Here is a 20,223-nt window from a genome sequence, read left to right on the forward strand (position 1 = left end):
GGTGCAGTTTCTTGGACCACTTCCTGAAACCATTTTTCCTTGTCCTGCCAAATGAGGTTGTTTTTCCTGTGGTAATGAGGTGTTGCTTAGACAACTTTTTATCTGTTTTTCTTTTTTTTTTATTAAGCTACGTTTTCTTGGCGGGGGAGGGAAACCTGTAGTTGGTTGGGTGAAGTCCAGCAGAAATCTCTGTGATTCACTACATTATGGAGCTGTAAATGTACGTGGTTTGCTGGCTGTTGCGTTCATAGATAGTTAGATATCCATGGAAGAGGGACTGCTCTCCCTCAACTACTTCGAGACACTGGCGGGAGATCTGACTCCACAAATGAATGGCTGCAATGTACCGCTGCCTTGACTATTCCTGTGACATGCTTACGTGGAACAAGACAAATACTACCAAACATCTATCTTTGCTCTGCACAACGTCCTAGGGGTTTATTTCTGTTAAGTTAAAGCAAACTTGGACCATCATCGCTTTGGCCAAGCTAACTTACCTGTATCGTTAACCTTGGTCTCAAATTCCCAGAATTAGACGAAACTGTCGGGAAGAGTGTCATCTACAACGTGTAACAGGTTCAATTGTTTAATTTCGGGACTGTCTTAGCCAAACCCCTCGTTCCACGTGCCAATTTGGCGTGAAATCTGTCCCCCTTGTAGAACCGTTCAGCGCGACAAGCGACACACAGTTCTTCCCTCGTAGCTCCGGCCATCGAAAACAAGCTCAAATCGAGCCAGACGGACGCGCTTTGGGGGCCAGACGAGATGGCCAGCCCGGGAGGGGGAAATCTGTACCGGGAGGTCGTCGAAGATGGTCAGATCCGAGTTGACAACTCCCAGTCGTCTTTTGGCTCGCTGTCTCAGGTAAGTGAAACACACAAAGGTGAGATACTTATGAAGCAAGACATCACCATATTGGGAGCATGTGGCCTAGTAGTTAGGGTTTTCATCTTCTGATCATAGGGTCGGGGGTTCGAATCCAGCTGATGGCGGCATGTTGCAATCTTGGGTGAGTCACTGTACCCTATGTGCCTCTCCACCCAGGAGTAAATGGGGTACCCATGAGGGCAGATTTGGTTATGTTAGCTGTGTACGCCTGATAAGGCAGCATCCGCTAGTATACTCCCCAGGGAGCTGAGATGGTTTCAGGAATGTTCAGTTGTTGTGCGCACAGTGTGTAGGGATGATGATAATGCAGCGCCTTGAACATCAGTTGTGATGGATATGTGTCCTATCTAAATATTCATTATTATTATCACCACTTACAGCAGAAAGTAACCAATACCAACGTTCTTCAACGCGGCGCCTGATGCATCTGAGGATTATATTTATTACCTTCAAATTTAATGAAAATCCCACGTGACGCGAGGATTGTAGTACCTTGCCAGATTCTACTGGCTTCGTGTCTTCTCCGAAATAATCTGGAGTTTGCTTGAACTTATTTCTTTTAGTTTTCTGCACTTTAATATAAACGGTAAAAAAAAACAAATAAGAAACAAAAACCTCTGAAGAGAAAGGCTTCCATGTGTGCAGGTTGATGACACAGTCAGAGATCTTCTTCTTCATCCGAATGAGATTGGGCGTTGCCGAGAGAACCCGCTGACTGAGAAGGGAAAACGGATCCAGCTAGCCAAGATGTTACTTCTCATCATCATACCTATAGTCTCCTTGGCTGTGCTCGCTGGTATCGACCTCCACGGTATCGCCTTGGGCAATAGGCTCAATGTCGAGGTAATAACTTTAGACTGATCCGACCGAAGTTTCCAACTACTCAAATTATTGATAAATCATTCCAATCGATTACCTGGCAATCTGACCACTCAACTAAAATGTGTGTGTTTTTCATTTAATTTTGGATTTTTGCCCCGCCCGACGTAATATTGTAACACTGCATACTCAGTGTTTCCCCCCATGACAAAAGCTTGTGAAAAACCATAAGCGTGCTCGGGGTGGGACTCGAACCCACGACTTCCTGCATACTCGTGCAGACTTAATAACCACGCGACCACCGAGCTTGCCGGTGCCGGATGGCTGGTTCGCGTCAGATGTAGTAGCGGGTACCGCGAAAAACTAGTATCTGAGGATGGATTTGCGTTATAGGGAGATGTAATAATTAATTTAATTTTGGATTTTTCTGTGTATCTTCACAAGGATGTAAAAGAGGTTCAATGGGGCATGACACTAACAAACAACCTATTCAAGTTGCAGTTTGCAGACACTTCCATAGACAAAGCTGTTCCTAACAAGAAAACAGTCCTGGATCACAAAATCACATTTATTAAGACTTTGTTTCATAACTTCTTGTCTGTAGGTGCGGAATGTTATCCGCTTTAGCAGAGACATTGGTGTATTGTTGAGCTGTCTTCAACGAGAGCGAGACATGGTGGCTCTCTTCGTCAGCGCCATCAGCCCCGACCAAGATTCTTTCGTGACAGCCACTTTCCCTCAGACAGACGAAGCCTTGGATGAACTCAAGGACTGGCCGGTCGAGACCTATGTTGTCAAAGAGCTCCCTTACTTCCGCCACAAGGAAGACTTCAAGGAATACCTAGCCCACCATCGCCGCAATCTCCATCGCTCCAACACCACGGTGTATGACGAAATCGATTTCTATACCGACATTCTGCAGATCTTCATCGATTGGCTCTACGATAGCATTGGCAATTCTAACGGGCATGGTCTGTGGCAGACTTTAGTGTCTTATCAACTCCTCATCGTCAGCAACGTGGACATCGGCATTGCACGGACTCTAGGCTCCATTTTCTTCGCCCGGGGTAAATTCTACAGCTTCGACGACTATGTCTGGTATCTCAGCAAAAATGACGTGGGAACCTGGAACTTCGAAGCCTCTAAGAGGTACTCACCTCTTATCAACAGCTTCTACAAAGACCTGGTCACCACTATGGATGAAAACTTTGTCACCACTATTACAAACCTGCGACAAGAGATCTTAGACCACGCTGTGGATGGGTTGCAACCCAACTTCGAGGCGGCCACTCTGTGGTTTGACAGCATGACGGTCTACATCAACATCCTTGAGAGTATGCAGAGCAAGATGGCGGACGAGATCCTTCTGAGACTAGAGAGTGACCTGGACAACGACACGAGCTCCATTGCTGTCAGCATCTGCTTGGTTGTCATTGTCATCATCACCTGTCCCGTCATCCTAAGAGCTTTTTGGTCCCTCACCACTGACATTCAGAACTACGCTCTCAATCTGGCCTCTCAGACCAAAGCTCTGAATAAGCAGAGGAAGAAATCCAACTGGCTTCTCTACTCCTTACTGCCCAAGTCTCTGGCTGCGGATTTGATGATGAAAAAGCCGGCTGCTCCATCTCACTTTGATGAAGCTACTGTGATGTTCTGTGACCTAGAAGGGCTGGGTTACATCTGCTCTCAAAGCAGTCCAAATGAGGTCAGATAACGTTGATTTTAGTAATTCTAAAGTTGGTTAACTTTCCCTGCTGATTTTTTACATCCTTTTTCAAGAAATTTACCTTTTTTTACCTCCAGGTGGTAGAAATGATGAACGGCCTGTACCTCGTTTTCGACTCCTGTATCGACCAATATGACGTGCACAGCGTTGAGACGCTGAGCGGCACATTTCTGTTAGCTTCAGGTATGACGCATGTACATTCCTACGTAGTAACTAACATTTTCTTCCTTCGTAATAAAAATTATAGCTTGGTTGTTTAGCTAAGTCATCGTTTATTTTCACTTGTCCGGAGTATGATGTTCCTTTGTTGGTTACTAAACAAATCACAGGTGTTCCCAATCATAACGGCACTAAGCACGTGAGTGAGATAAGTGGTCTGGCCCTTGACATTGTTCATCACATCAGTCTTCTGGAGGTACCGCACAAACCCTTCTGGGGTTTCAAAGTTCGCATCGGCTTCCATACAGGTAAAGGCGTCTTTCTATATGCTTGTTTTCATTTTGCCTCGACTCCTATGCGCAAATAAGCCGCAGAAAGTGTTCTTTTAGCGGAACTAAAGAGGGCGTTTGGTTTGGTTTGTTTCGGGTTTGGTTTTGGTACTAGGCGCGCGTTTATAATGGAGATCACTGGGGCGTTTGACGTGGAGCTCGCTGCGTACGCGTAACGAATTCATTTTAATGGTCTGTGCGTACACGCAGACCGCGTGCAAGAACCCGCATGGAAATCATACAATTACCTTTCAGTCTTTTGCCGCTTGGGGGTGCACTTCAACTCGGAGCGGATAGCTCAACCAAGAACGACCCCCCCCCCAAAAAAGACGTTTGAGGTCATGAACTTCAAATGATCGTAAACAAAACCAAACAAAAACGCCCTGCATGTAATGTCTGGCAATCATTGTAAATATTAATTATCTCTGTAAACCAAATATTTCGTCACCAATACCATGAACTGACACACATCTTCACTTTTGTGCCATTCGTGAAAACCGTGATAAGAACAGTTTTAATTTCACGAAGTGACGCAAATGTGTGCGCGCGCATATTTTACACTCGTGCATTATCGAACAATTTCGTTTTCACCAAGAAACACAAATGTGTGTTTTGTCAATATAGCATAGAAAAAAGCTTTAAATGTCTAAAGTGATTCTATTTTACCCCTAAATGGGTGACTAAACTGAAAAAAAAAATCTTAAAACTCGTAACTGTGTAAATTAAGGAGAACGTCACTTTCTGCATACGGCAAGTCATGGAGCACGTGACGAAAGACATTCGTGCCTCTTCGTGAAAACGAAAATACCACATTTCTATAAAATACGCGTTAAAGCGCGCACACATCTAGATGTGTGTTACTTCGTGGTGTTGGTGACGATTTTTATTACGAACGAATGAATGAATGACTCGAATTGGAATTTCACCTTTGTACTCATAATGAGTGCTTTTCATGTGCATCTAAAGTTTAAAAAATAAAGATAATTACTTGAAAGCTGAGTTCTTGGGACCCGACTGTGAGATGGTCCGAAATATAAAATGTTCTAGGCTCAAGCATTTCATAGCTCTCTCAGAACATGAACTGTCTCCTAAATGGTGCAATCAGCATTTGTGCGCGTGTAATGGTGAGGAATTTACCGAGCAGCAATTTCTGCTTAATCATTGCATCTCCCTCGAACAGGTCCAGTGATTGCAGGAGTTGTCGGCTTGGATATTCCACGCTTCTGTCTCTTCGGTGACACTGTCACCATAGCCTCTCAGATGCTAACAACTGGCTGTGGTGAGTCCATGATCGCTTGATCAGTGATGCGTAAAGGATGTGTCGTAATTTGCTTGGTACGTGATCTGAAGACTAATGACAAAGGAATGTATATGAAACAAGAAAAACAGAAATGCTGATTGACAGATTCTGATTGACAGATTTACTTCTTCGAAAATTAATGGCTTGTATATTTCTTTTGATCAGCAAAGCTCGAAAACCTTGGCAAGATAGACACTTATGCATACGTTCATACGAAGCTAGCGAAAGAAAACATGAACTATAAACTTGTGTAGAAAAAAATCGAATCCATACAACAGAGCTTTAGAGACACGGGGGAGGACACGTTCTTTCAAATTCTCGAGTTTGGTGTTTGGGACTACGAGATGGCCCGCTGCCAAAGTGCCAATTCATAATATTGCCCTGGTTTTTATCATATATTTAATTGGTTGATGCAGTCGGTCGCATTCACGTCAGTTACGCATCATACATGGCTCTGCTTGAAGAAGGGGGATTTTATCTGATACAAAGGACGGAAAAGGTAAGAGTTCTTCCCTTCCACTCTTTAGCCCATACTTCTTAAGTCCTCGGGGTTCTGCTGTTGCTGTTTTAGTAGCAGTAGTAGTTTGTTTGTTTCGTTTGTTATTTTTTACAAGTTTTGGTCGAATGCTAATTTCTACTTTTTCCCTTAGGGATGTGACAAAGATACTTACTGGCTGGTCTCCAGGGATGACTTCAAGACTCATCGCATCACACCGCCATTCCTTGAACAGTATCAAGAACATAAGTACATGTACGAACACGCATTCGTGAAAAGCTACACGGGGCGCATTCAGTACCGTCGTGGCATTCGTGATAGATTGTGGAATCACATTCCCCCTCTGACGTACTTTTAAGGTGGTAAAATACACCTCGTCCATCAAAATCTGGGATTCTCTATAGGCGTGACTTGGCGAAAGGGTTGTTGTAGAATTTTTGTGAAGCGCCCACCTTAAACATTTCTTTGGGCTCTTCCAAATGTTGACTTGTCTCCGTTTCCATCTGAGGTCCCCCACGGTAAGTTTCTGTTCAATGAAAGTCATTATCACTAGCTCACCATCAAAATGTCTGCTGTCAACCCGAAGATGGACTGCGTATTATTGTCCCTCCTTTTGATTATAATTGGCCTCCAAGGGTGCTCCTAAGAGGGTTGAGAAGTTAAGATTTAGACATCTTACCCCATGTACACGATGTGGGCACTGCACAATTTTGGTGTCTGAAAGTCGATTGTCCGGTTGCCTCCGTATTGACTACGGCTTGGAATAAACGCACGCAGCTGTGAAAGCCGCCAATTGGCAGCTTAGGTTATACGCCTGGCCTAGGTTGTTAGCGGCTCCGGGGTTGTTGCCATCTGCTTATTTTTCAGTGATGGTCAAGTGTTTCGACTTCCGGTGGGACCAAGCACGCAATCAGGTGAATTGATTCGCTCTGAACGTTAAGTTGTGTAGCTTTTTGAACTCGTTTGGTTTTACATGCATACCCCTCTCACGCCATTGGCCTGCTATGTGCGCGACTCAAAAGCACAATGTACATGTACAGTATGTATTCGGACTTAAGTTTTTTTTTTTTGCTCCGTTTTCATTGTGCACCAGAAACGCTACGTTAGGTAGGCTAGTTGTGTATTTTGAACATGAAAATGTCTTATCAAGTAAAACGTGGAAGTCATTAAATAGAGTAGAATATTATGGAGGTTTCTTGGAGCTCGGAGAAAGTCAAAACTAGTGGTTTTACCTTCGCCCATTAGCCAAAACTTGATGTTGTTATCTAATGGACAACTTTTGAATGGACATGTATAGTTTTCAAACCCTGTGATCCTGCGTTTATTTTTGATCCACCCATCCTAGATAATTTTAATGACAACGCAGTCTTTAGTTAAACTTGCTTGAAGTAGGCTTACACAGTGATTCCTCCACCCTAGACGGTTTTTGTTGTTACATTCGGAACACGGAATAAACACTGCTCGAAATTCTGCATGATCTCAAATCGCTGTTTGCTTTTTCCCTTTTAACGTTATATACTTACTTTATACACGCAAAAACAATGTCACCTCTGGTAGCTTAGTGTTCGTTCTTTTCTCGAACAACATTGCTTTACACGGGGAACAAAAGTTCCATAGGTATACCATCTTCTTTGTGTAAATGTGGTTGTGAGGAATGTAAGAACTTTGAGATTGCACTCTGCACTTTATCTGTCGTATTTGTTTTAGGGCTAAATGTTCACAGTAATGAAAAACAACTTGTGGGTATTTTAGCGATATATAATATTGGAGTATTCTATTTGAGATTCTAATGGATATGTTTAATTTTGTTGTACATAAACTATCTTCTTGGTTTCATGTACTTAAATACATGTAGTGAACGGAATCAAAGTAAAGATCTACCAAACGCTGCATTGTCTCTTTGCTCACACTGTAAGCTTTTACCCAAGTCATGGCCGCTGATGCAGCTCTGCAGAGGTATCTGCTGCCACCTAGTTGTCATGGAGATACTTAGGAGAAGAGTGCATTTTTTCCGGCACATCAAATTTATCAACACCAATATAATGGTGCGCCAAGAAAGGGTATACACATTAGAAATAACCACACACTGTTGGACTTTGCATTGGCTACAAAAGGAAACAAAAAACCTGCCATAATGACACGCTATATGACACGCTAATGTTCATATTATGATGTATGAAATGTCATAAATATTCCCAGAACCCCTAACAGGATGATAAGCTATTGCTTAGCTAGCTAAAGTAACGGCTGAAATGACTATAAAATCCTCGCACTTTGTCAAACACTGTGAGCCAACCGTTGTTGATTCACAAGCTGTTGTAAGTTATAAGTTGGGATTAAAAAGATCACGAAGACAATATAGTACTTGCTTTCGTGTCTATCTTATTTGTGCCTCCTAAGTTTCTTTTACTTCGCTTTTGACTTTTCCCACACACTATCCGTGGGATTTTGATAATCAGAAGCCAAGAAAGTCAACAGCCACTTTACTGCTTGGATTGATGGGCGCGATATATTATATTCGAAATTAATTCTCCCTCTTGATACCACCATATTAACAATAACTATTCCTCAACAAGAAAGCTTACCCTGCTTCCAGTGGCAAGTTACCTCCGCTGTCCAGGACGCTACCCAATTACTTATAACTTGCGCTAATAATGGATACTGTGTGCAACATTTATGTGCGTAAAATTAACCCAAAAAATTGAGGTTACCCGTCCACCCCGGAAGGGGCAAAGAGAGGGCGCAATTTTCCCAGCAATGGTTGCTTCTTTGGGGGGAACTTCACTTCACTGGTTCACTGGTTTAGGTGAGGTATCACCCATGGCTAAGGACAGTTCACAGCACATCATGTCAGGGACCGCCACGAAAGCCACAATCTGCGTTGGGTGCGATTTCGTTTTATTTATTTCATTTTCGAGATGTCCTTTAGCACTAAATACACAAGAAGAAAATACGGTTTGACATTAAAAACAACTGAACAAGATTTATGTATTTATAGATATAGCTTTGAAACTTAATGATTAAGTTCAGAAATTCAAAAGAAAACGTCTGGAAAGTTTCATCTACCCCCATAATAAAATATGGTTTTTGAAGATTTTATCTTTTACAGTTTACAGGCTAATTGCGTGCTTAACTGAACGCCGATCAATAACGGGAAAATTATACTTTTACGAAGTGGAAAGATGGGTGTTTATTGATGACTGCCGGTCCAGTTCATTCATTTAAATTTTGTCAGCAGAGTGCAAGGTTACGGAAGTATATATAGGACATGACTGAAAAAAAAATTGTGCCTTCTATTTCGCCCGGGCGGATTAGTATTTCGCCCAGTTGAAATACTTATCCGCTCGGGCGAAATACTAATCCGCCCTGGCCCGGGCGAAATACTAATCCGTCCTGGCGAAATAGCAGGCCCAAAAAGTTTTTCAGCCATGTCCTGTATTATGCTTCCTCTTCGTCCTCAATATTGTCTTAGAGTTTCCCAGTCTACTGCCACTCAAAGGACGAAAGACCTAAAATTTCAGCTCTAAGCCACCATAAAAATTGAAAACAGCGGTGCCAGACGTTTTGGAGATGTTTTAGTGATGTTAAATGCGCTGAAACTGATCAGCCGTGAGTTCGTAGCCCCTTCATGAGGAGCAGGGGACAATGAACGTCAAGGATTCGACTTAAATCAAGTTTAGTGTGGTGGAAACTCATGAACTACAGAGGGCGATGTTTAAGCTCAGACATGTCCCGTTATGTGCGCATGCACAAGTCGTCATGTCGTATTGTATGGAGACACTCACTATAAATTTATGATTTGTAACGTAAGTTTGAAAAATTCCGTTTTGTAATGAACTGTGAAATACTTTTGGATCAACACTGTCCCTTTTTCCCTTAAAAGTCTGTACTGAGTTGTATATTAGGCCCCAATTTGGTTTTCGTAAATGCATGCGTCAGGTGTGCGTTTAAAATTTCTTTTTACATCACATGTTTTACGGAAAATAACTGGTTATGGGGATTCAATGTTAGCGCCTATCCGTTAACTGGTTAGGCCTACCGTTTTTGAGCCAGCGTAGATCTTTTCTAGTCCGAGTAACTTGCACCAGCGACTATTGCCCGACCATCTCCAAATGTAAAAAAAGGCGATTGAAAAATAGGGTCCGAGTTACTCGGACTAGATCTTTTCCTGATCCTGCCTCCATGATCAGGTGAACAAACGCTCAGTTACACATGTTACATACATGTGCTGTGATGTCATAGGTCTAATTAAAAGATTTCATTGTCTGATTGTGTAGGCTTCAACTTTGTACAAGGCCAACATTCCACACACGATCACCATCTTTACCAGATTTAGAAAGAGTTCCATATGATATATGGACGCCACTCAACACCCTGTGCACAAACCCTATGAGACTGGTCTGAAAATTTCTACGGTAAAGGTGGGGGTATTCGACTCAATAAAGAAAAGCAAGAAATTAGACCAGCTGTGTAGTTTTTGAATGCAGTTGGTTGAATTTTCCTCCTGGTCAAAAATTCCCGCACTCACCCTAAAAGTAATTGTTTTCTATGTAGGCGTGGCCTAAATGACTTTTTTTCTCCTCCTAAATTGAACTTTTCTGGACATGTTTTTGCTTTCTGATGACCAGTGGGTCATTGTAGGGAATAGTTATTGGCATCCGTATATGAAACTTCCCCAGATTTTTATGAAATTATGATTTTTGGGTTTCTCATTTCTTCAGATGCTCTGACATGTCAGCCCACTGGCACCAAAGAAAGGCTTCCAAGTAAGTGTCAGGGCTGTGTGTCACCATCTGCTACGTAAGCCACATCATGGGAGTTCAAGGTTTATGGAGACTGCTTGAGTCAACAGGAAGACCAGTATCATTGGAATCCTTAGAAGGCAAAGTACTTGCTGTCGGTATCCTTAGTGACATATTTAATGAAGTGATGCTGATCATACATGTAAATGATTAATGATAAAAGTGATCCAAAATTAAAGAATGAACTTGATTTGTTGGATGCATTCTTTGCTGTTTTGCCCTGCTGAGGTTGGGCTGGAATAACTCAGTAAAAGGTTTTAGGCGCCATGTTCTTACCTTGAAATCTTTTCTGTGTACCTGCCTTAATGAGTGATTACTTCAGATGTGAGTCTGTGGTTACATCAAGCAATGCGTGGCATGAGAGATGATAAAGGCAATGTTGCAGCCAATGCTCACCTGCATGTCCTCTTCAGCCGAATCTGTAAACTTCTCTTCTATCGCATCAAGCCCGTTTTTGTCTTTGACGGGACTGTTCCGGAACTTAAAAGACAAACAATGGTCAGTGCAGCTTTGTTCTTCTTATCCAAAACTTCTTTGCCTAGATTCCAAATCACTCTGACATCCAGTTTCAGAATAAGCTTAATTTATGATATGCAATAATGTATGAAATTCTAAGAAATTTGAAGATCACTTAGAAAAATAGTAAGAAGAGAAAATTTGAAACCAGTTTTTTCATTTGTCAGATTAATTGATTAAAATCACATCTTTCTTTCCAATCATACTGATGACTATCAGTAGATCTACCAATTCAGAACTGCTTTGTTGGTTTCCATTCTGCTCATTTTCGTTTATGCCGACATACATTGTTCACTGTTGATGTACATTATTCCTGACAATTTCCACTGAACTTTAAGAAACACAAAGAAACAGAAAAAGTTTATTTGAAACCAAGGAGGAGGTCCCATGCATTAACTTTCTGCTCAAAATGTGGAATATGATGCATAAATATAAATATAAAAACCTGATCACTTTGGAGTTTTGTGAATGAGGTATGTATCTCTATTGTATTGTTGTTTGCTTAAACCAATTCATGTTAATGCTAGTGAGCAATCTCATGTTTATTCATAGGTTGCTAGGAGACAGAAACGGGAGATTGCTGCAGGGAGATCAAAGAGGACATCTGAAAAGATCATTAAGAATTACCTACAAAGCTTTGCGCTTCAAGCCGTCATGGGAAAGACAAGGTAGGCAGCTGTTTATGCGTGTTACTTGACAGTTGAGCTTCAAGTTACCCAAAATGCAGCCTATTGAGCCATGCCCTATTTCCATTCAGTGGCGAGTATTGGTAACGAGTTTCATACCCAAAGTACATACATTTGTGTCCTGATGGATGAAGCGTGCACTCAACCTTTCATCTAAACACCATCAGGCATTTCTTTTTGTCCAATAACGGGAGTCTGTTGGAGGTGTGGAGAATTAGACACAGAAAATGCTTGTACATCAGAGTATCCCTTTAGTTTATATTTCTCAAAGTCAGTAATATAAGTGGTATAAAAAATGTCTGATATTTAATTGTAATTTTATAATGTGGTTTGGGACTATACACTTGTTGAATACCTTTTTAGTCAACAGAAATGTATAGCTCAGGTTGGCATTGGGGAGGGGCAAAGTTAGAGTTGATGGGGGATCTAAGTATCATAAGCTTTGAACTCACAAATACTCAATTTACAGTGGGATGGAATTTCAGCACCCACAGTCTTACATGAACTGTGCATGAATTTTGGCATTGTTTTTTAATTGATTTTTATATGTCCAGTGGTTCTCAGAGCAACACAGCCCCGAGACTCAAGGTACCAGCTGAACCAGATATGTTTGAGCTCCCCTCGGTCACTCCAGCTATGTTGCAGGATTCATGGAGGTAAATAGACTGATTTAGTTAATATGCACTGATATATGGGTTCTTGTAGTGATGTGCTTCATCTTTGGTGAATAATATGACTTAATCTGAGAGGGCAATAAAAGTTACCGATGTAACAAGGGACGCCGTCACAAACTGTGCCCGAACTTCATGGAATGACCCATATGGGAAGCTGTGGCCAAAAGCTGGTTGGAAATAATGCACAGGCCTATGGAAGACACTGATTAGTGGCTTTAACCACTTCCCATAGACTTGTACAGTACAGCCAGCCACAGTCAGTTTTTGGTTTATTCAGAATATATTGACTGACAGTCATTTCGTTTGTTGCTTCACTGTTTGAGCAAAGTGTCACTGAAGTTGGTTTGCTCCTGGCTGGGGTTACTGCTTGTAAACTGTTATCCATGTTTCTACCAAATGGACGTGCAGTTTAGAGAGCAGAAAGCTGTGGTCTTAGCATTAACATGATAAATGATTCTGTTAAACTGTGGTTTTTATTGCTGCATCATTTTACAGTGAGTCCGATTCCGATGACGAGCCTGATCCGAGAACTGACCATCTCAGTCGTTACCAGAATCTAAATGACATTGATATTGACTCAGAAAACTTCAAGGCCCTACCTCCAGAGATGCAACATGAGCTTATCATGGAAATGAAAGAGAACAAGAAAAAGAACTCCTGGAAGACAATGGACCAACTTCCAAAGGTGAGGAAAATACATGGAAGTCATCATGGATCAGTGAGAATGGCTGAAAGCTTGTGAGCTACGGTATAGGTTTTGTTTAGGAAATTTTCATTGATGTCAAAAAACATAGCTTTTGTCAGGACTGCAATACGTACTGTATTCATCAACATTTAGACGATCATTTCAGTCCACATAAATTTGAAACACTTCTGACATTCATGCCTGTCAACTGCTTTTGTCACAGGAATCTTTCGATTTCTCGAATTACCAAGTGGAAAAACTCCTACAGAAAGGCAAGATGACAAAACGCATTGATGACCTGCGTAAAGAGATGAGTGAACGTAATGCTGGGGCCATCGCGTCCATGTTGGAAGTAGACACTGATAGCTCCCATGCAGTGGAAGCAGGTCGCATCATGTCGCAGGATTTACAACACTACCTACTGGTCAAGCGGCACTCCACAAAGATGGACGAGGATCAAAGTGAAGAACCCGCTGAGGGTGCAGACTTGGAGGTCTCGCTACAACTTTCCACACATGATAGTGAAATTCAACAGGAAGGTCAAAGGTCAGATGATATCAGAAGTCACAGTTCACCTGAGATGCCCTGGGAATCAGATGCCATCATCATTGATGATAATGAGCCAGAGGTAGATTCCAAAGGTGGAGCAGAAATTGCTTACGTCATCGACAGTTTCTCAAAGGAGAGAAACAGTTCAATGCAACCAGATTCGTTGGGCCAACAATTTGTAAAAGCTGGAGAAGAATCAACTAACTCTGGTGGTGTCGTTGAAATAGACCTTGAAGGTCAAAGTTCAGACAGTTTTGTTAAAATTTTTCGAGTAGACTCACTGGTCAAAAATGTAACTGGTTTTTTGGAGAACAGAACTGAAGAAGACAGAAAGACAGTCTTAAATAATGATTGTCAAAAAGATTCCACATCCATTTATCTCCAAGAACAGAAACATTTAGAATCTGGCTTGGTTGATGAAGCAGAGGCTTCTAGGATAAAATCCGACAGACAGTCCCAAAATGAAGCAACTAGTGAATTGGAACAGATGCTGTTAATTGAGTTGATGCCTCCCAAGGTAGTTGAGGGAACTGAAGATCTTGGCAAAGAATCCCTGCAGCCAGCAACTCCTAATGCCATTTCAATTGGTGCAGCCAAAGAGAGGCTTGTTGCCATAGCACCAAGTGGGCAGGTGATACAGGAAGTCTCAGATGTGTCAAAAATGAATGAAAGGCAGACTGAGGTTGCGGATGAGGAAATGATGGACACAAAAGATGAATCTTCCAGTGATGGTTAGTGGGTTATTTCTGAATAAATTTCTCTGTATTCTTCAATCTAATTTGATGCATGACACAAAATTAAGTTCATTCCTTATTTCTGACACTTTTTTTCTCTTTTTTAGCTTTGAGTAGGTAGTTGAGTATGATATCTGTAATAACTCTTGTCAATGTGAAAAGTGAAATTGTTGTGCCTAATTTGAGGATCCTCCTTTTTTATGTTTCTCCTTGTACTTTATCCTCTTAGATGACTTTGTGGAAGTAGTTGATCAGTTACAGAGCCCAACTCTTGAAGAGGAACTATTTTCTGCCCATGCATCCGTACCATCTGTTGATGTGAGTGAAAGATCAAATCTAACCTTGTCACCAAGACACTCTCCAGATATCTACACAGGGGAGTTTTCTGAACCCAGGTATTGTTTGCTGCAATTTCATCAGTTTTACTTTTTAGTCCACCTTTAAGACTCGAGGCAGAAAGTTTCTGGATTATGCCGAAGCTGTGCCTTTCTGTTGTGGTACTCTTTGAATTTAGTCTGCATCTGAATGTTTTGTCTAGACTTATACAGTTTTGTAACGAGTCACCAAATTTGGTGACTCAATTCAAGTTGAGTCATTTTAACATTGTGACTTTAGTCGAACCATTCGGTCAAGAAGTCGAGTCAAGTCACCTAGTGTAGACAAGTCGAGTCAAGTACCGAGATTGTGTCAATTTGAGTCACAAATTTTGAACAAAATACAATAAAAACACAACTACATGTAAGTCATTTTGGGGTATTTTTATTTTCATTTTATTTTTTATTTTGGTCACAGAGACTTGAGTTGAGTCATTTGGTCACAGAGACTCGAGTTGAGTCATTTGGTCACAGACTCGAGTTGAGTCATTTGGTCACAGAGACTCGAGTTGAGTCATTTGGTCACAGAGACTCGAGTTGAGTCATTTGGTCACAGAGACTCGAGTTGAGTCATTTGGTCACAGAGACTTTAGTCATTTACCCATTGGGACTCGAATCAAGTTGCCAAAAATTGTGACTTGAGTTGAGTCATTGACTTGAGTCATTACAACTCTGGACTTACATCTGGGTTGTGGGGTACCTGTTGGGCTTGGCCTTCGAGGAATACTTTGGACACACTCTTAACTACAATGCCAGAGTTTGTACCAGGTAGGTAACTTCAAATCTCGTGATCTGATGTAGATCCGATGCTGTAGTGTTAGAGACGACCAATGGAAGGAGGACTCATCAAGATGAAGAGATTGAGGGAGACGAGACAGAGGATGTTGATGAAGAGATGCTCGAGGAGGATAATGAGATAGAGAGGCTTCGCGAGGAAGCCAGACAGGAATGGCTAGAGATGAATGTGGTAAATAATCACAAGAATCTCATCTCACATTTAGTAAACATCTTTTGTTGGAGTAGACTCTTGTACCCAATTGGGTAGTATCAAAACTTGAGTTTTGGGGGCTTCAGTTCTCGGTTTCTTGAATTTCTTCACAGAGTCAAGACCCTCCAGCTCAATACTTCCATCAAAACATCCAGTTGTTTGATAGGAGGCATAAGTAATAACAGTAAATACTCGAGGCTGATGATGGAGGTTCAGATCAGGCAAAGTTGAGGTTTGGAGAAAGTCCTGAGGAATTTGCCAGATCCAAACTAGCAAACATCAAGAGGATACTGCAGCTAGTAACATCTTGATATTTGCGTGACTTTTTTTTTCTATTCAGGTTTCCTTTGCATGTTTCTTTAGCTCAAATTATATTTCATTGTCAGAAATGTTATACTTCTAACATGGTGTTTGTGTCTGCTTTTGTGAAGGATGATGTGCCACAGCTTCAGGAGAATCTGGAGGCTAAGCGTCAGATGCTTCAGACAGAGAGAGGCAAACAAGACCGAGTAGCTGCATCCATCACTGACTTGATGTATGCAGAGAGCAAGGTATAAACATCTTGAGAGAACCTTAGATGGGGATTTGGGAGAAGAAACAAGACAATATAGTAGCATCTATCACAGACTTCGATGAATGCTTAGGGTGAACTAGAAACTGTCTTGGAGGAGACCTTTGAGTGAAAATAAGGAGGAGTGTTTGACGGAACAGTGACATCCATCTCAAAACTGATGTATGTATGAGAATGTGTTTTGGGGAAGATGCGAGATAGTCTGACAACCAAACAATGAAGAGGTGGATATACCGTCACTGCCAAAGTTGACTTGGGTTTGTTTTGAATGGTTGCAGGAATTACTGGAACTGTTTGGCATCCCGTACGTTGAGAGCCCTCAAGAGGCTGAGGCACAGTGTGCCTTCTTAGATCAGACGGAGCAAACACAGGGCACCATCACCGATGACAGTGATGTCTGGCTGTTCGGAGGATGCACTGTCTACAAGAATTTCTTCTCCAAGGGAAAAGATGTGGAATGCTTCAAGAGCAGTGATGTGGAGAAACAAATGGGTGCGTTGGAACGTTGAATCAAACGGGAATGTATTAAACAGCAGATTGCATTGTCTAAACAGTTTGTTTTCAGTTCCAAAATCACACTTAATATAACAAGTGGCCGAGTGCTATCATAAAGTTATCTCTGGCTTGATTTTCATTCAAAGCAATCTTAACACAAAAAATCTTACTGTTAAACTTTGTAATGTTGTGTAATGTCATATGATACATCATTCAAACCTTAACCATTTGTAACATTTCCTGTTCATTTCTTCTCCCATTTCCACAGTCTTGGATCGTTATAAGTTGATCGTTCTTGCTATGCTCCTTGGCAGTGACTACACCGACGGAATCAAGGGAATTGGTTGGGTGACTGCCATGGAGGTTTTGACTCAGTTCCCTGGCCAAGGAATGGACTTGCTCAAAGCTCTCAAGTGAGACATTATTGGTTAAATTGTTTTATTTCCAATACAGGAAGTTATCAAAAGATTTTTAAGGTACCTAGGTATAAGTGTACCAGTTTAAATGTAATGGCTAAGAAATGGCCCACCTGATTGCCCAAGGGGAAAACTTAAATACTTTATATCGGAAACAAGTTGTTCACATCTGTATTCTTCCAAGTCTCGGTAATCCTCATGCAGATTGGACACATAGAATATGCAGGCTGTGAAGACAGGTATACAAGTTGTGTAGAATCACAAATCACAGCCCTTGTAGAATCTTCTGTCCATGTTTGATCTGTACCCTGTGTGCAAAATGCATGGAACTGAGGGGTGATATACCAGAAAAGTTGATGGCTAGGTCGTCTCTTTGAAATATTGACAGATGCTGGTGGGATGTCGCCCATGAGCAGTTGATGCCTCCTGCAGAGTCCCAGCTTAAAGGCAAGCTGCGAAAGTTGGCCTTACCACAGTCATTCCCCTGTCAGCAGGTATTTGATGCATACTTGTCCCCCATCGTGGATGAATCCATGGAGGAATTCAGTTGGCAGTCTCCAGATCTTGGTCTTCTCAGGGAATATCCTTTTGATAAGAAAAAAGACATTTCAAGTTGGAATGGGACCTGAGCTGGACCCAGAGAGGGTGCAATTTTCCTAGCGGTGGAGGCTCCTTTGGTAGTAATGCGCATCACTGATTCACAAATGACTGTGAAATGTAAGCGTTGCAGTCACATCGCTACCAATAAAATGAACATTCCCGACCAACATGGCTCTTCACAACTGACGAGTTGGTGGTTCTGCTCAGGGCGGATTGGGCAGGCAACATCGGCAATATCACAGAGTTATCCCCTTTTTTTTAAGTCAAAGATCAACTTCAAAGAACTTTTAAAAAATCTTGAAGATAATGATAATCAGAACATGATGGCATAGATGGGTATCGAACCTGGGCCAAACCAGGAATTTCTCAAGTTTTTACTGCTGGGGGGATTAGCTTATCAATTTCCAAAACTTTTCCCATAGAGTTTTCCTCTGTTTTGCTTAACTTAAGGGTAACTTTTGCTAAGGATAAGCTTGGCTGGACTAGAACCAAGACGGATGAGATTCTTCTCCCAGTAATGAAGAAACTGAACGAGAAAGGGGTGAGTGTCTTAAAACGTGCCACTTGTTTTACTTGTCTAGTAGTTTACCTGAAACTGTTATTCTCCTGAGCATTTATCCAACCTGGCCTCCCAATTCATCTGAACAGACAGGTGTCACTATGCTGCAATTAATCTTTGACACTGTGTCACTGTATGTCACATTGGCCAGGCTACCCTGTAACTGTCAGAAAATTCTAACCTCGGAACAATCCAACTTTTCTGTCCTGCTACCTGTTTGTCTGGTCGTAGTTGATACTTAAAACTTCTTTTCTTCCCAAAATTTCAGACCCAGAGTAAAATCACCGCTTTCTTTCCATCTGAGGGAGGAGAGCCTCGTAAGGTTACCAGCAAGCGTCTGAAACGGGTCTTGAGACATCTCCACAATCCACAAGCAGCTGAACAAAATGAGGAAGAAAAGAAGAAAGGAAGGAGGCAAGGACAGAGTTATAGGAGGAGCAAGAAGGAGGCAACAAAGAGGAAAACTGGACAAAAGAAACACAATCAAGACTTTGGAACTGTCAAGAATGAGGCAGTTTCTATAGAAACGTCTGAGGGTGGAGTTGACAAGGATGACACAATGAATAAAAGTACAGATTCTGATGAGGACCCTGATTCAAGTGAAGAGTACATCACATCAAAGAAAATAAAATTGCAGAGTGATTCTATGGAGGCTTCCTCCCCCAGCCTACGTAGAAGTCACAGAACTAGTGGAAGGAAGGCCAATTATGATGAAGATATACAATCCCCTCTCACAGAATTTCTTGAAATACAGGAAGCCATGACTCGTAAAACGGAGGGTGTTATTCCAGGAATGGCGACAAATCTGTGTAGAAATGGAGCCGGTGATGAAACATTTGCCAGTCATTCGCAGACAGAGAAGCATGAAGAAAATTCAAAGCTTTCTGTAGAGATAAGTGACCCTCTGTCCAGAGTTGCAGAACCAACAGAAATAAGGAATAAACTGTCTCTGTTCAGAAGTGGTCAGGTTAAAAAAGGCAGGGGTCAAGGGGTGAAAGGGCAACGGGGGAAGGGAAAAGGTCATGCTGGGCTGAAAGGAAAAGGAAAGGCCAGTAGTTTGAAGGGTTTGGGTGGTCAAGGACATGGAGGGCCCCGACTTTCAGAGAGTAGTTGCAGTGATTCTGATGAGTAAGGCTTGCCTTCATGGATGCAGTGTGAAACACAAGAGGGCGCTGTTTGATTTACCCAGGGAAAACCAAAGTGACGGATTTTCACAGCTGTCTGCAAATTCTTATGTATCTAATGAGCATAATTGTTATTTATTGAGGAAAATGTATATTCTCTATGGAAATATTGTATTTTAAACCTTTATGCTTGAATTTAAATGAAATTTCTTGACAAGTGCAAAAGTTAGATTTACATGTTTTCCCAGATATATTTATTAAACACATTTGTAAGAACTTGAGTACAGAAAAATGAAGTAATTGCTTGTAAAGTCTGTCATTTATGAAATGAAGGCAGTTTTTCTTGCATATGGTAGTTGGGTTTGATGTAATTAAAAGTAATGCGTTTGTGATAAACTTAAATGAAGTACATTTGGATTTTGCAATTACCAAATACTGATGCCTTGTTTCAAAATTGTGATCTTTTTTCTTAAATGTTAATAAAACCAATGAAAAAGGTAGCGTGACTTTGTTATCAGTAGATCGAAGGTCGTGTGGCCTCGTAGACGAGATGCTTACGCAAATAGAAACACGTGACATTATATACATGTACATGTATTCCCAAGCGACTTTTTTTAAACAATTGTGTCTGATATCTTGTTGATAAAGCACTTGGATTATGTACTTTGAATCCGAAAGCCCCATACATATAGAAAAGTGGGCGTATGGTTCCAGAAACTACAAAGTATCG

At 41.5% G+C, this 20,223-nt stretch overlaps 2 protein-coding genes across 2 annotated transcripts; both read left to right on the plus strand.

Annotated features, from left to right (window-relative positions):
* The first annotated feature begins 682 nt into the window (after window positions 1–682).
* Window positions 683–7,327, plus strand: LOC110983582 (uncharacterized). The gene is made up of 8 exons (XM_087145755.1): window positions 683–864; window positions 1,534–1,731; window positions 2,312–3,415; window positions 3,514–3,619; window positions 3,766–3,903; window positions 5,105–5,203; window positions 5,641–5,723; window positions 5,875–7,327. The coding sequence occupies exons 1-8, from the start codon at window positions 766–768 to the stop codon at window positions 6,076–6,078; spliced, it is 2,031 nt and encodes a 676-aa protein (XP_087001881.1). The 5' UTR covers window positions 683–765; the 3' UTR covers window positions 6,079–7,327.
* A 2,112-nt stretch (window positions 7,328–9,439) lies between these two features.
* On the plus strand, window positions 9,440–19,993 carry LOC110983613 (DNA excision repair protein ERCC-5-like). The gene is made up of 15 exons (XM_022242992.2): window positions 9,440–9,526; window positions 10,442–10,620; window positions 10,845–11,020; window positions 11,591–11,706; window positions 12,279–12,380; window positions 12,894–13,083; window positions 13,307–14,363; window positions 14,596–14,761; window positions 15,542–15,707; window positions 16,160–16,279; window positions 16,578–16,791; window positions 17,063–17,207; window positions 17,599–17,790; window positions 18,267–18,351; window positions 18,638–19,993. Exons 2-15 carry the CDS (start codon window positions 10,533–10,535, stop codon window positions 19,499–19,501), a joined length of 3,681 nt encoding a protein of 1,226 aa, XP_022098684.2. The 5' UTR covers window positions 9,440–9,526; window positions 10,442–10,532; the 3' UTR covers window positions 19,502–19,993.
* Window positions 19,994–20,223: the final 230 nt, after the last annotated feature.

The sequence above is a fragment of the Acanthaster planci genome, linkage group LG14 (genome assembly GCF_054643075.1).
Source record: "Acanthaster planci isolate LZ-2023a linkage group LG14, COTS_SCS, whole genome shotgun sequence".
Lineage (NCBI taxonomy): Eukaryota > Metazoa > Echinodermata > Asteroidea > Valvatida > Acanthasteridae > Acanthaster > Acanthaster planci.

Coding starts and splice junctions, on each gene's coding strand:
- LOC110983613 (XM_022242992.2), top strand. CDS start 10,533: ATGGGAGTTCAAGGTTTATGGAGACTGCTTGAGTCAACAGGAAGACCA. Junction 12,381..12,893: donor ATGTTGCAGGATTCATGGAG/GTAAATAGACTG, acceptor ATCATTTTACAG/TGAGTCCGATTCCGATGACG. Junction 13,084..13,306: donor CAATGGACCAACTTCCAAAG/GTGAGGAAAATA, acceptor CTTTTGTCACAG/GAATCTTTCGATTTCTCGAA.
- LOC110983582 (XM_087145755.1), top strand. CDS start 766: ATGGCCAGCCCGGGAGGGGGAAATCTGTACCGGGAGGTCGTCGAAGAT. Junction 865..1,533: donor CTTTTGGCTCGCTGTCTCAG/GTAAGTGAAACA, acceptor CCATGTGTGCAG/GTTGATGACACAGTCAGAGA. Junction 1,732..2,311: donor GCAATAGGCTCAATGTCGAG/GTAATAACTTTA, acceptor TCTTGTCTGTAG/GTGCGGAATGTTATCCGCTT.